This window comes from Scomber japonicus, chromosome 2 (genome assembly GCF_027409825.1).
Source record: "Scomber japonicus isolate fScoJap1 chromosome 2, fScoJap1.pri, whole genome shotgun sequence".
NCBI lineage: Eukaryota > Metazoa > Chordata > Actinopteri > Scombriformes > Scombridae > Scomber > Scomber japonicus.
This window is the reverse complement of record NC_070579.1, coordinates 9,219,679-9,234,116: the sequence shown is the minus strand read 5'-3', so window position 1 is coordinate 9,234,116 and position 14,438 is coordinate 9,219,679. Positions and strand designations below refer to the sequence as shown.

The following is a 14,438-nucleotide window of genomic DNA, read 5'->3' as shown; positions in this document are numbered from 1 at the left end:
CAGTAATAGGTGAAAGATGCAGAGGCTGATGCTGATGCTTATGAAATCTACATTTTTTTATATATATTAAAATGGCATTTCCAGTTTTTCATCCATTTTTAAAAAATTCAAAATAAAAACAGATACAGTTAAAACCCAGATTTAATTTAGAGGCTTTAACCATCAAAGTGATCGCAATATTAATCTCTGCCTGTCAATTAATGTTGTATATATCTCTCTCTCTCAAAGGTCCAATCACACATTTCAACATTAAATGAAAACCCCAGCTGCTCACCATATGCATTCACTCATGATGCTCAAGCAAACATGGTGCAGATTTCATGTGACAATCTCTAGCTATAGAGTGTGTGTGTGTGTGTGTGTGTGTGTGTGTGTCTCTCTGTGTGTGTGTGTGAGACATTGTATGAGTCACAGCAGCTTACTGTCGATGTCTTTTTTCCATATTAATATGTATGTGAAGACAGTTGACCTAACTGTGTAGCTCCTCTGCCTCTGCCATTACGTTACTATCTACTTACATATAATCACTTATTTACCTAGAAGCTCCATGGCTGAATATTTACTGTTCACTTGGTGCATATAGAAGCTATTGACATGCATGGAGCTCATATGCTCTAATCTAATGTGGCCTTTATTTCTTATATGGCATCATTCATCTACTTGAGTCCGTCTCCTTCATCGCTCCTTTTCCCTCAACCCATCTATATTAAAGCTGTATCTCATATTTATTTGATCGTCTCTCCTCACAGTAAGCATTTGTTTTCCAACCACATTGCATCTAAAAAAAAAAAAAAAATGTTGCTCAATCAATATCAATCAGGAAAAAGTCTCAAATCCATTTTTATGCATGATAATTTTATACCAGCAATTATTAAATCTTTTCATGGGGTGGCTGCAAATTAATGTTGTTTTTTAAAAAGAGCATTGTGTAATAACTACTCCACAGTTCATCAGATTTATGTTCTTAGATGGATGGATGGATGAATGGATGAATGGATGGATGGAAGGAAGGAAGGAAGGAAAGAAAGGAGTAAGGAGGGAGGAAGGAAGGAAGGAAGGAAGGAAGGAAGGGAAGGAGTATAGAGGAAGGGAGGAACGAAGGAAAGGAGTAAGGAGGGAGGAACGAAGGAAAGGAGTAAGGAGGGAGGAAAGAAGGAAGGAAGGAAGGAAGGAAGGAAAGGAGTAAGAAGGAAATAAGGATGGATGGATGGATAGATAGAGAGACTTTTATTTTGAAATCTGACTAGTGTGTTCATAAGAAAGGTAGATAGTCACTCTCACCCTCTGCTAACATTCACATCAAGGTTCTGCCTCTTCCCTGTTTCTGATTTTGGTAACACACAGAGCGATGACATCATATCCCCGACTAACAAACAACAGCGTGACTGGTTGCTTTTGTGTTTGCGGGACAGATCCGACTAGCGGAGGTGGAGCAGGCATCGCTAATGTCAGAGCAGCTGTCAGACAAGTCATCGTCTCCGGCGCTGCCAGATGACCTCAGCCTGGACGAACACAGCAGCTATCAACTGCTGGTCAAAGGCACCCAGGTACCCACACACACACACACACACAAATACACACACACACACACATGTACAAAGCTGAGGATTTACATTCATTTAATATTCAGATTCAGATTCAGCTTTATTTATCCCCGAGGGGTAATTCAGTTTCTACAAGCCCAACCTCACATAAACAAACAGTAATCAACAACATTTGTTCCTACACAACAATATCAGAGGAGGCCATAAATGACCAGTGGGGAAATAAAATACAATACTACACACTACTATACTAAATACAGCTGAATAAAGAACAGCTGAATAAAGTACACAGGGTTTTTTGCACACAAAATATACATAAATAACATATATAATCATCTACTGACTGTCAGTGGTAGTGTATAAGTCTTATTATTTGACACAAGTCTGTTGTTCAAGTTTATGTTCCCAAGCAAATGGCATCTACAAACAACAACTAAATGACTTTAGGTTCTTGATTTACCTGTGTGTTTGTGATGTGATGATATTACTGTATATGTAAGGTTGCATACATGGGCGTAGGAAGCATTGAAAATGTGAGGGGGTGTTTGGGTGTCTGGCCCCAGAATAGGTATTTCCTGTACTCTAGTGCCTTTGAACAGGTGTTTTGAAATTCTGAGTACATTTTGGAATTGCATGCAGAGGAAATGTTTGGCCCCCGATCACATATTTGAAGATATTAACCTTTACATACTGTCCAGGGTCTAATTTGACCCATTTTTTTTTATTTGAGAGAAGAAAAAAAACATTAAAAACTTTTATTTTAGCCATAGTTTGATGACTTATCTTCATGTGATCCAGTATATATAAAAATGGAAATATTTTACAACTTTATAAAGATGTTTTAGTACAGCTGATACAGAAAATTACACACAACATTATGCATAGAGACTAATTAGTGTAGTATGTAAGGGGTTAAAAAGCTGAAAGTACATAAATTACTAACTAATTCAGAGCCATCTCTAATAATAACCACACACAATTGCAATTAATGTTAAATTATCATTATTATTATTATTATTAATGTTATCCAATCCATGAGAAGACTGGAGAGGACCGCTGCAGTCAAAGTAACCATGACTTTGGAGTGGTTTGATATTGAGTTATCAAATTTCCAAATAAATGATGCTCTTCTGACTTTATTGGTCACATCGGGCACCTTGACTGAAATATTTCCCGTTCAATATTCTCATTGATTTCCATAAGATGATGAGAAAATAGCCTAACGTTCAAATCATTCTAAACTGTCCAATAGCTTTCATAACTCATCTCTCACCGCTGTCCCTGCATCCTGCATCCTGACTCTGACTCAGACTCCAGCACCTCAATGTCAAGAGAGGTGGTGGAGTGATAATTATATAGTGAGCAGTATATATTCTGTCACCTTCATATTCATAACAAGTTATACTGAATATAAATACAACTGACTCTAAAATACCAGTCTGTGACACTGGAGCTTTACCTTAAGTCCCAAGCAGTATCGGCCAAAAAGTCCTCCTTAAAAAGTAGAAGAGTAGTCAGTTTTATTAGTCAAAGTGTGGAGCTCCTGGCCATAGGTTCAGTTTTTAGTAACCAGTGATTACTTACTTTACTACTCATGCCCATATTGTCTATTGGAGCAAACCAAGAGACAGTCAGCCAGAATATACACCATTGGGGTGGGATATGGCACACATTCATATAATACAGGTAGCTTTGACACCTCTTCACCTCTGGTAGTTCAAGACAACAGTGTGATTCCAGCTTTGTGGCAACAGTTTTAGGAAGGTCTTCTACCCGTCTTACTGTGTACATAAAGAATAGTAACCATAGATACATGGTTTTCTGATTGGGTGTGGAAAGATATGGACTTCACTGACTCACACTGAACCTTGACATCACCCCCACCTTTGGGTTGAACTGGAGCTTTTTCAGTGAGGTCAGAACATCACTGGTCTGACCTCACTAAAGCTCAGAAGGCTGAATGAGATCAAATCCCTGCATCCAGCTGTATAGCAATGTATACATAAATAATGTAATATTGACAAGCTCTACACACTGTGTCTGCACAGAGAAGCAGATGTAGTGTATGTGTGTGCTAACATGTACTGAATATCATATCCTGTGTAACCCCAGTACATCAAACCAGTACGGAAGAGGATTAGGGCCACTGTGGGAAAAAAAGTGAGTTTTTTCTCAGAATTCTGATATTAAAGTTGGAATCCTGACTTTCTGACTTTAATCTTGGAATTCCGAGGTTTTTTTCTCAGAATTCTGACTTTCATCTCAGAATTCTGACTTTTTTCTCAGAATTCTGACTTTCATCTCAGAATTCTGACTTTTTTCTCAGAATTCCGACTTTCATCTCAGAATTCTGACTTTTTCCCAGAATTCTGACTTTCATCTCAGAATTCTGACTTTCATCTCAGAATTCTGACTTTCATCTTAGAATTCTGACTTTAATCTCAGAATTCTGACTTTAATCTCAGAATTCTGACTTTCATTTTAGAATTCTGACTTTAATCTCGGAATTCTGACTTTAATCTCGGAATTCTGACTTTCATTTTAGAATTCTGACTTTCATCTCAGAATTCTGACTTTCATCTTAGAATTCTGACTTTAATCTCGGAATTCTGACTTTCATCTCAGAACTCACTTTATTTCCCACAGTGGCCCTATACTAATCCTCTTCCGTAAACAGACGGCCTCTGTGGACTTTTTTTTTTTTTTAAATAGCTCGAAACATACCTTTACCTTAAATCTATTAGTTAATCTATGTTTCATTTTGTATTTTATACTTGTTTTTATTTAGTTTCCCCTTTTAAATGTATTTGAACTTTTGTCCCTTTTTACCTGTTTCAATGTTTTATATTATTATTTGATTAGATTTTTAAGCCATGTTGTTAATTTTATGTATGAAAGGTGCTATATAAATAAAGTTATTATTATTAGTAGTAGTAGTAGTAGTAGTAGTAGTATGAATGAATGTTTGAGAATCTCTGAACAGCTTTAGTTAAACCAGCTATCCATTAAAAGTGCTTCTGTAAGATTAAATCTTGATGTGTAATAAGAGTTTACATTAGTCACACACACACACACACACACACATGTCTTTGAGGCTTTGGGGGCTTAGAGCTCATGTCATCACACCCCTTCCATCTTGCAAATCATCATTAATTACTATTTACATGCTTTACTGCCTGATTAAAACACCTGCCTCCCTCCTGATATGGCCATGCTGGGATATTTGTGTGTCTGTGTGTTTGTGTGTTTGTGTGTGTGTGTGTGTGTGTGTGTGTGACTGTGCATGTCTTTCATTATCTCCATCTTCCCGTGAACACTTCCCTCACAGCGGTTCCACCTGGCCCGTTTCATCGCAGCGTTATTGAAGGCCAGTTCATTTGATCCGGTTAACAACCAACAACAACAGCTGAGCAATTTGAAGCTTTGAAGCTACTTTCTTTTTACCACATTCAATTTTAATCAGACTTTTATAGCATTGGACATGAAAAGGGAGCTTTTTTAGAAATTGGAAACAAATTGTACTCGGTTTTCCATTATGACAGGAGGAAATGAAAGGCGTCAGTTTGATATCTTTCTAGCTCCAGTGAATATCCGTACACCTGGATATCATGCTTATTCTCTCTGCATCTCTTTTGTCACTGCTCTCTTATTCTTTTCATCCGCTCCTCTTTTCTTCAAAATCTCTCCTCCTTTTCCCATCTCGCTCTCAGAGGGGCAGCAGTGATTCCCATAGTTCGGAGGAGCTGCCCACCCATGGGGGCTACAGGGGGCTCCGTGGCTCCAGTTCAGGAAGCGAGGAGGGGGCCCGGGAGTTGTTTGAAGTGGGAGTTCATCCTCAGTTGTGTCCTCCCTCGCTGGAACGGCAAAGTCCGGCACGTTTCCCAGGTAACCAGAGGATTAGAGGAGTAGATTGTCTGTCATCCAGTGAAAAATAATCTGGGAAATACTCCGTTCTTAAATCAACACGAATGAAAATAGATAGCATCTTATTTTATTCCAAAAAGATCTATATGAGCGTCATTACCTACTGTGTAAAACGGGTGTCAAACATGTGGCCCATGGGCCAGAACCAGCCCGTCGATGGGTCCAATTCAGCCCACTTTACTTCCTGTCTTTTTTTTCCTTCCTTCCTTCCTTTCTTCCTTCCTTCCTTCCTTCCTTCCTTACTTCCTTCCATATTTCTTTGCTGTCTTCTTTTCTGTCCTTCCACCCATTCTTCCATCTTTCCTTCCTTCATTCCTTCCTCCCTTTCATCTTTCTTTCCTGTCTTATTTTCCAACCTTTCCTCTCTTTTCTTCCTTCCTTCCTTCCTTCCTTCCTTCCTTCCTTCCACCTGTCCTTCCTTCCTTCTCCTTTTCTTTCCTTCCCACCTTCCTTCCATTTGTCCTTCCTCCCTTTCTGCCTTCTTTCTTGTCCTTCCTCCCTTTCTGCCTTCCTTCCTTCCTTCCACCTGTCCCTCTTTCCTTCCTTCTCCTTTTCTTTCCTTCCCATTTGAATGAAAAAGAGACATTATGCTAGTAGTTGCTTTGCCATTAAATCTAAATATTGATCATTTGAAGTTATAATCCTTGAGATTGATGAGATGATGCTATTAAGGTCGGCAGTTTTATATGCAACAGCCTTTTATTGTATTTACATTCAGTCATTATCTCTCTGGTGTAGTAGCAGAGTTATTGTTAGTGGTGCAAGATTCAGTTAGGAAATAATACATATAACAAAGAAGACGCAGCCATTTTGGCGTTTAACATTAGGGAATCGGTTTTAACAGAGCAAGAGGCAGCAGTAACAGTCATTTTTTGGATGAAGAGTTATAGACAAAAGGCTCACACCTCTTAGCTTTCCTTTGCACAATACAATTTTACTGTGGTTGCTCCTGGAATGATGGAAAGGGTTAATTACTGAGTGACTTAATTGATCATTTAATTTATGCAATGCACTGTTTGGCTGCACACTAAACAGATGCATGAGTTGCTCTTCTGTATTGTTCCCATTTTAGTACTTTACTTTTACTTTTAAGTTTTTTTATAGCATCATAGTTTCTTCCTATTTTAAGATTCCCATTATATAATTTGAATAATAATAAAAATGTAAGTACTTTTCCTTTCACTATCTTCCTTTTTTTCTATTCAACAGCAGCAAAAAAAAGGTTCAACAGAATCTTTCCCATCAACTAATCATATTAAAATAATCCCTCCCAGGGTTACCTCTCATCAGCGCTCCCTATTATCCTTATCAGTGTTCTTTATGACCCTCACTGATATTTAACCACCACAATTTCATTAAGCCGTGACTTTGACGTGACATTGATAGTATCATTTAAATAAGAGGAGGCTTTTCCTTAACATCTCCGGAGCCTGTTGCAGGCACACGAGGACACGGCTCATATTCCTCACAGTTGATTACCTTCCACTGCAATTAAAGCAGTGATAGATGAGGCGGGCAGAGAAGCACACAGAGATGTTGATGAATGACATGTTATTGTATGCTAATGCCACAACCGCCTCCGTTACATGACCGCCATCGCCGGAACAGATGGAGTGAAACAAGACAAAGTCAATTCGGGGGGACGGTTTAACAACACATAACATCACAGACAGTTGTTGACACTGTGCCACTGAAGATATGGAGGGGTTTAGTTTCTTACTCATTAGTGATGTTGATTCAGGCACTTTGGTTGCATGCCAACTAACAAGTATTGCTTTACCCTTTAGATATCAAAGATTAACCCTCCTGTTGTCCTTGAGTTAAGGAAGGGAGGAAGACATGGAAAGAAGGAAGGAGGGAAGAAGGGAAGAATAGAAAGAAGGAAGGAAGGAAGGAAGGAAGGAGGGAGGGAGGGAGGAAAGGAAATAAGGAAGGGAGGAAAGAAGGAAGGAGGGAGGGAGGAAGAAGGAAGGAATAGAGGGAGGAAGGAAGGAGGCAGGGAGGGAGGAAAAGAAGGAAGGGAGGAAGGAAGGAAGGAAGGAAGGAAGGAAGGGGGATGGAGGAAGGAAGGGAGGAAGAAGGAAGGAAAGGAGGAAGAAGGAAGGGAGAAAGAAGGAGGGAAGAAGAGAGGAATGGAAGGAAGAAAGGTAGGAGGGAGGGAGGAAGGGAGGAAAGGAAAGAAGGAAAGGAGGAAGAAGGAAGGGATGAACATAATCCCCCCAAGGTAAAAATACAGTAAAATACTGCCAAAGCTGTATTAAACATATCTTTTGTTTTTAGATGGTGATGGTGGAAGTTGCAGTGGAGGTGGAGGAAGAGGGTCTTCACCTGTCTTCCACCTACCAGCAGACTTCTTCCACCCAGCCGCCGCAGCTCATCCAGGGAGTCCAGGGAACAACGTTAGCCCAGGAGACAGAGGGCCATCCAGGTTGGCCTCTCCAGCCTCCTGGGCTTCCCTCCGCTCACCTGGAGCCAACAACAGGCCCCTGAGCTCTCAGGTATCACTGAACAGATGGATGAGTTCATGTGTGTCTAGGTGGATGGATGGATAGACAAATAAGGAGCTGGCATCAGTATCATCGTCTTGGCAACACATCAGAGACACGATGGATCAACAAGACTTCATTGAAACAGATTATTCATTTGAGAATATTCATTGAAGCAAAGTTGTCATGCATCAAAAAGTCTTTCAGGGAGTCAGATGGGATTCCTGAGTGAGGTTTTTTTTTTTTTTTTACAATCTCTCTGCAGTAACTGAAATGCAACACCTTTTGGCACAAGGTGGCAGCAGTTAATTTGATTAGAATTCATTACTTGAGTGCAGAGTAATACGATCAGATGAGAATAAGCAATCTGTTATGTTGTCTATTGCTTAGAAACTAAAGATTTTAGAATTACTTTTAGTAGCCTATTCTAGCTGATACTTACCACCCTTCACTGATGTCCTTAGTGTGATAAATTATAATTAAAGCTAGGCTCTCATCTGTTATTTAATCTAACACCTCCCTTCTGTTGGTTCTTGCATGAAATAAGAATAAAAAAGGCCCCTATTTTAGTTCTTGTTCCTGTGTAACCATGGCGACAGATTTTTTTCTTTCTTTCTTCCTTCGCTACCTGTTTGGTTTGTTTAGCTTGTGCCTGAGTGCCTCTGTGATCCTCAGCTGCTACAGTAATGCTCTGCGGCACTCAACTAATTAGCCTGGCCAGCCCTGAGTCTGATACCGACTCTGTGCACACTGTTGTTCTTGGCTCAGGCTCTTCACTCATTCTCTCATATCCCTTTTTTCTTGTGTTTCTATTATGTCTTTGAGTCTTTCTCTAGTGTTTCTTTTGCTCTCTTCCTCTCTTGTCTCTGTCTTCTCTCTCTTTTGGTTCTTTTTTTTTCTCCACCGATCCTTGTGTGTCTCATTTTTTATAATCTCTTACTCGTCCCTGTGGTCTTGTATACTGAGAGGACTGCAGTAACTGTGCCAGGATTAGGAATAATGATGAACACCCTCCTGCCAGGGCAAGATTTGAATGAAACAAATGCCACATGACATATTAGGTAGGCTGCAGTAAACAGGATGAACTTTAAACAATTGGTATTTCAGGATTTATTTTACAATTCAGTTTCACCAAATTTCAAACCTTATTTCACACTATACAGGTTATATAGTGTGAATAGAATTTTTTCATCAAATTAGGGAAGTTTGAGCCATGATAGAATACAGTTATAGTTGTGTTAACCCTCCTGTTGTCCTCGAGTCAAGGAAGTAAGGGAGGGAGGGCGGAAAGAAGGAAGGAAGGAAAAAGGAAGGAAAGGAGGGCAGGAGGAAGGAAAGAAGGGAGGAAGAAGGAAAGAAAGGAAGGAAGGTAGGAGGGAGGGAGAAAAGAAGGAAGGAGGGAGGGAGAAAGGAAAAGAGGGAGAGAGGAAGGACAGAGGAAAGAAGGAAGGTAATGGGGAGGAAAGAAAGAGAGAAGGAGGGAGGGAGGAAGGAAAGAAGGAAGGAAGGAAGAAAGGGGGAAGGAGGAAGGAAAGAAAGAGAAAAGGATGGAGGACTGAAGGAAGGACAGACGGAAGGAAGGAAGGGAGGAAAGAAGGAACAGTCAAAACAGACTTTGAAGTCACACACCTCCGAGAATGGGCAGTCCCTCGAGGTGCAGTTACAAATAAACAGTTCAAAATATTTTCTCTCCTGTCTCTCCAGCACCCGTCCCACAGTGACTCCTCCCTGGCGACAGGAAGTTCAGACGGCAGCCTGCAGACCACACTAGAGGAAGGGCTCAGCTTCAGTGTCTCTCCCCCGCGGGATCTGGGTCTTCCCATGCCTCTCCTCTGCCCTCTTCCCAGCCGCCCCCAAGGACCTGCCACAGGAGACAACGACCACCCTTTACTGAAGAAACGCAGCACTACTTTTACCCTCCAAGCCACTAGAGGGCACCAGAGGAGCCAGAGCAGCTGCGGTGGTGGCAGCACCAGCCCTGGTTGCCCCCGGCAGGACTCCATAGACCCTTCAGATGAGGACGTGGGCACGGGGTCAGGAGGGGATGGCTGCCGGCAGACCTTCAACAGCGAACATTTGTCAGAAACATTGAACAGCCTGTCGCTGACGTCACTGCTTACTCCAAGCTCTCTGGCACCGCCGCTTATGAAGAAATGTAACAGCACAGGCTCACTAGACCAAACTAACATATCTGCCCGGAGTAAAGATGGACGCCAGTTCTACGGTATAGATGCCCATGGTTACTTGTCCAACCCCTGGACGGAGGGCAGGGCGAGAGGTGAGGAGGAGGACAGTGATATCACAGGCTTCAGCATGAAAAGCAGCAGTCGGCCCACAGACACAAGCTCCAGGAAAAATAGATGAAACACTTTATTGCCTCTCTTTACTGGATCTCTTTTAGCAGGGAGTGACTTTTAAAATATGTCCTATGAACCCGATTCTGAAATTCTTGTCTTTTGAATCGTCCGTTCTCTAGTTCCTCCTTAGATTTGGCTGCTTGGGATCAGTCATTTCTCAAAAGATTACAGTCGCTCCTGAGTTTTGACATCCATTCTTTTCCACAGGATATGTGGTTACTCTGTGAAAAGACTAAATTATATTGACAAGGGGTTTAGCCTTTTAGAATAACCAGGAATCAACTTTGAAAGATGTCGCAGGCCCGGGCTTTACATTTGAACCATGCTGGAATACAGAATATTCGGAAAGCCATGTGAGAGACAGACCTGAAGTATTTCAGCGATTGACGAACATTATTAAAGTGAAGTTATTTCGATGAAACTGCTAAAAAATTGAATTTTCTTCAAGAAACAGGGCTTGCTTGACCCAACGTGCCCTCAACCTTTGTGCAAAAACAGTGTTGTCAATATTGGACAGATGGCAATTTGACGCTTCTTTTGAGGAAGAACTCAACTTTGTACAGTTTTCTTTTTTTTTTGTAATATCCATCGCTAACAGTAGCATCAACCAACCTTTTTGCCCTCTTTAGCAGATTCTATTGGTAACAGAAAATTCAAAAGGTTATATATTTTCTGTGTTCTTTTTTCAACTTCTATTGTATTGAAGTTGTGTGAATGTAGACACATCTGTCTCTGTTTGTGATCGAGAGGGAGACCAGGACAAGCAAGGAGCCTTGCTAGTCTGATAATTGACGTAAGGCCTCTTTAAATAGAAGAATGGATATGTGACTGCTGCTGAGAATACATGTGGGTTTGTTAGTGGAAGCGTTGGCCACTTTCTGCTTTTTACTTACCCATGAAAGGGCTAAAATGTATTGAGTGCAGACCTGGGCCAAATACTATACTAAATACTACTATATTAATTAATTATTGCCTAACATGGTGTTTTAAAGAACATTTAAAATTCCCCAAAAGTTGTATTTAACAGACTGAAAGACATCAATAGATGCAGCATCTGCACCCAGTACTTATATTATGAGTGAATAAAAGTCTTTAACAGGTCAAAAATATACTTTTTGAGTTAGAAATATTTCCATATAACATGATTATCAGCTTTACGAAGATAAGAGACAGTTGGACGTCATCTTGGTTTTGCCTGAGATCTCCAGTTTCTCCCATCAGTGCAGCATGCTAACAACATCTTAGCATCAGACAGCTGGATGCGGTCAACAGATGTCTGAATGTTAACTATGTATCGTAAAGATGTTTGTGAATCCTTCCTTTGTCTTCCAGCACCATCATCATGAAACGCATTCAAATTTGTCCAATGCATTTAGGTTATGATAAAATACCTGCTAAACTGATAATACTCTTATCTAGCTCAGCTGTACTTTGTGTTTTGTGTTTTAATTGGCAAATGTTGTCATGCTAACACACAGTAAACATTACCTGCTAAGCATCAGCACGTTAGCATTACCTTTGTGAGCATACTGACACACCTGATGCTAATAATGAACTCGTTATCAAGCAACCGATGCTTGTCAAGGGGTTTGAGTTCATTATTATAATCAGGTGTGTTGGGGAGTGGGGAGATATCTGAAACATGCAGGGCAGTAGCTCTCCAGGAGAAGGGTTGGAGACCAATGTAGTAGACTTTCTATTGTTTCCTTAAAAATTATTTCTTCTCTTAACCTGTTGCCATCAGTACAAAAAAATGCATTAGCTAACTGGATGATGGCGATAAATCAAGTGTTGGTGGTAAAATTGACCCATTGTTAATAATGTTTATACTCAACAAACTGCCAATTCTGGTCAAGTCTGATTTGGTACCAATGATCTTCGCCAACTCTTTTATTTGGGTCATTTTAAGAAGGATTGGTACCAATTTATTTAAAAGAAGACTATATATGTAAGGCAAGGCAAGGCAGTTTTATTTATATAGCATTTCACATACACAATGGCAATTCAATGTGCTTTACATAAAACAGAAAAACATGTAAAACATACAATTAACCCCCACCCCCCCATAATAAAAACAAAGTACAGAAAAATAGAAAGACATAAATAAAATGATTGCAGCATAAAATAATAAATTAGCTTTAAAATCATTAAAAGGACATAGAGTGCAAAAGAAAGATTAAAATGTAAAGTGCTTTAAAAGAGCTCAATCATAATCAATCATGTAGTCCATGTGCTGCTCTGTGGAACAATCCGGAGATTCAGACTAAACTGAATGATATCAAACTTTCTTAATAACCCTGTGCCACATTGTTGAATGGGCAAACAGATATTTGAGCAGCTATTGATATATACTTGAGTGCGTTGTCCAGTTTATGTGTGAAACATTGGTACAGGTTCCTGCAGGGTCAGTGTATTGGCAAATTATCAGGAATTCAGAGGATGGGATTCACAGTTTTTTTGTTGGCTGCACTAAACCCAAATGGTTATTTGACTCAGGTCTGCTTGAGTGTAGCAAGATATTAGAAAATACCCAATACTACGGCGAACAGTGTGGTCCCAATTGGTGTAATTTTGTAACTTTGAGCACTTGTTTGTCAGACATTTTGACAAATTGTGATGACCCATTATATAGTATATTTGTGTCACTTTGAAATCCAGAGCAGGTACAGTAGACCTCAGGTGGTCCGATACACACTCATACACATCATCACTTATGGCACTTTTCCACTATACAGTTGTAGCACTACTCGGCTCGACTCGAGTCGGTTCCAGGAACGACCTTTTCCATTACAAAAAAGTACCTACTCAACATGGGCGGGGTCGTCATAGCACGACTCCGCGAAACTGCCATGACTTCATGTTATACGCGACACAAACACATAAACAATGGAGGACATGGAGGCAGTGGTGTACTTGCTGCTGTATGTGGCTTTCTGTCACACACAAAGCAAGAAAAGAGAAACGAATCACTGTAACGCTGTGGCCGGTATTTAAAAATGCCGGGTTTGATTCTTGTGTGGGACGGCTCATGACTCTTCCAGTGAAGACTCTCTGACCAATCAGTGGCAAGCAGTCTGTTGAGGTCACATTTAGTATCGGCTCGGCTTGCATGGAACCTCGGCAGAGCAGGTACTAAAAAAGTACCAGGTACTATCCCTGGAAACGCAAAAAAAAACGAGTCGAGTCGAGTACAGGCGGGGAGTTCTGGTCCTCTGAAATGAAGCCAACGCGGAAGTAACTTAGAACTGCATTCTAGCAAAAGGCCACCAGGGGGCGACCGCTTTGGTGTCAAAAGGACTTCCATCTCAATACAAGTCAATGGAGAATTCACCAACTTCTCACTTGATTTCTAACCTCAGTAAACATTTTCAAAATGTGTTTATGGTCTCAATCGCTAGTTTAAAGCCTTCTTCAATGCAGTATGATGTTCATTTGGGACATTTTGGTCATCATTTTTGGAATCATTTTCCCTGATTTTATATTTGACGATAAAGCAGGTTATGCATTAGGGCGTGGCTACATCCTGATTGACAGGTTGATTGACCAATGTCCTCGAGATCCAGCCCTCGCAACCAATCGCAACCTCCCCGCTCGGCCCCTGGCCCCACCTCATGCCCATATAAGTAGAATGCGTGTTTTTATTTTTCCCAGCATGCACCTGAAATTTTCAAGATGGTGCTGCCCAGATTCGAAACTATTGGCTTCCGAGCAGCAGTCCACAAACCAATGGGTGACGTCACGGATGCTACGTCAATTTCTTTTATACAGTCTATGGTCAAGTAGTGCTAGAACTGTATATTGGAAAAGTGCCATTACAGTCCATTACACACACTAAAGCACACAAACATTCATGATAACACACACACACAAACAGCCACACATATCATACAAAGATGTCAATGTCAAAACACTGAGTGTTTCTATAGTTGTTTGAGACGAGACAGAACAAACCTCAATCTTTATCTCTTTCTCTACTTTGTCTTTATCCCTCCATATTGTCATTCAATTGTATTATCTCCCTTCCACAGGGAAGCTGGAGCATTATAAGACTATTGACTACCCCCTCTCTATTTGAGATATGCAATATGCTAAAGTAGATGTACAGTTAGATGTATGAGACTCGTATA

At 40.5% G+C, this 14,438-nt stretch overlaps 1 protein-coding gene across 1 annotated transcript in view; it reads left to right on the top strand.

Moving 5' to 3' along the window:
* The window catches only part of LOC128379733 (voltage-dependent T-type calcium channel subunit alpha-1I-like), a 229,896-nt gene extending 219,578 nt beyond the window's left edge, over nucleotides 1-10,318 (top strand). Inside the window, 4 exon segments of the mRNA XM_053339364.1 lie at nucleotides 1,413-1,547; nucleotides 5,255-5,429; nucleotides 7,749-7,966; nucleotides 9,659-10,318. Coding sequence (XP_053195339.1) covers nucleotides 1,413-1,547; nucleotides 5,255-5,429; nucleotides 7,749-7,966; nucleotides 9,659-10,318 — 1,188 coding nt within the window.
* The last annotated feature ends 4,120 nt before the right edge of the window (nucleotides 10,319-14,438 follow it).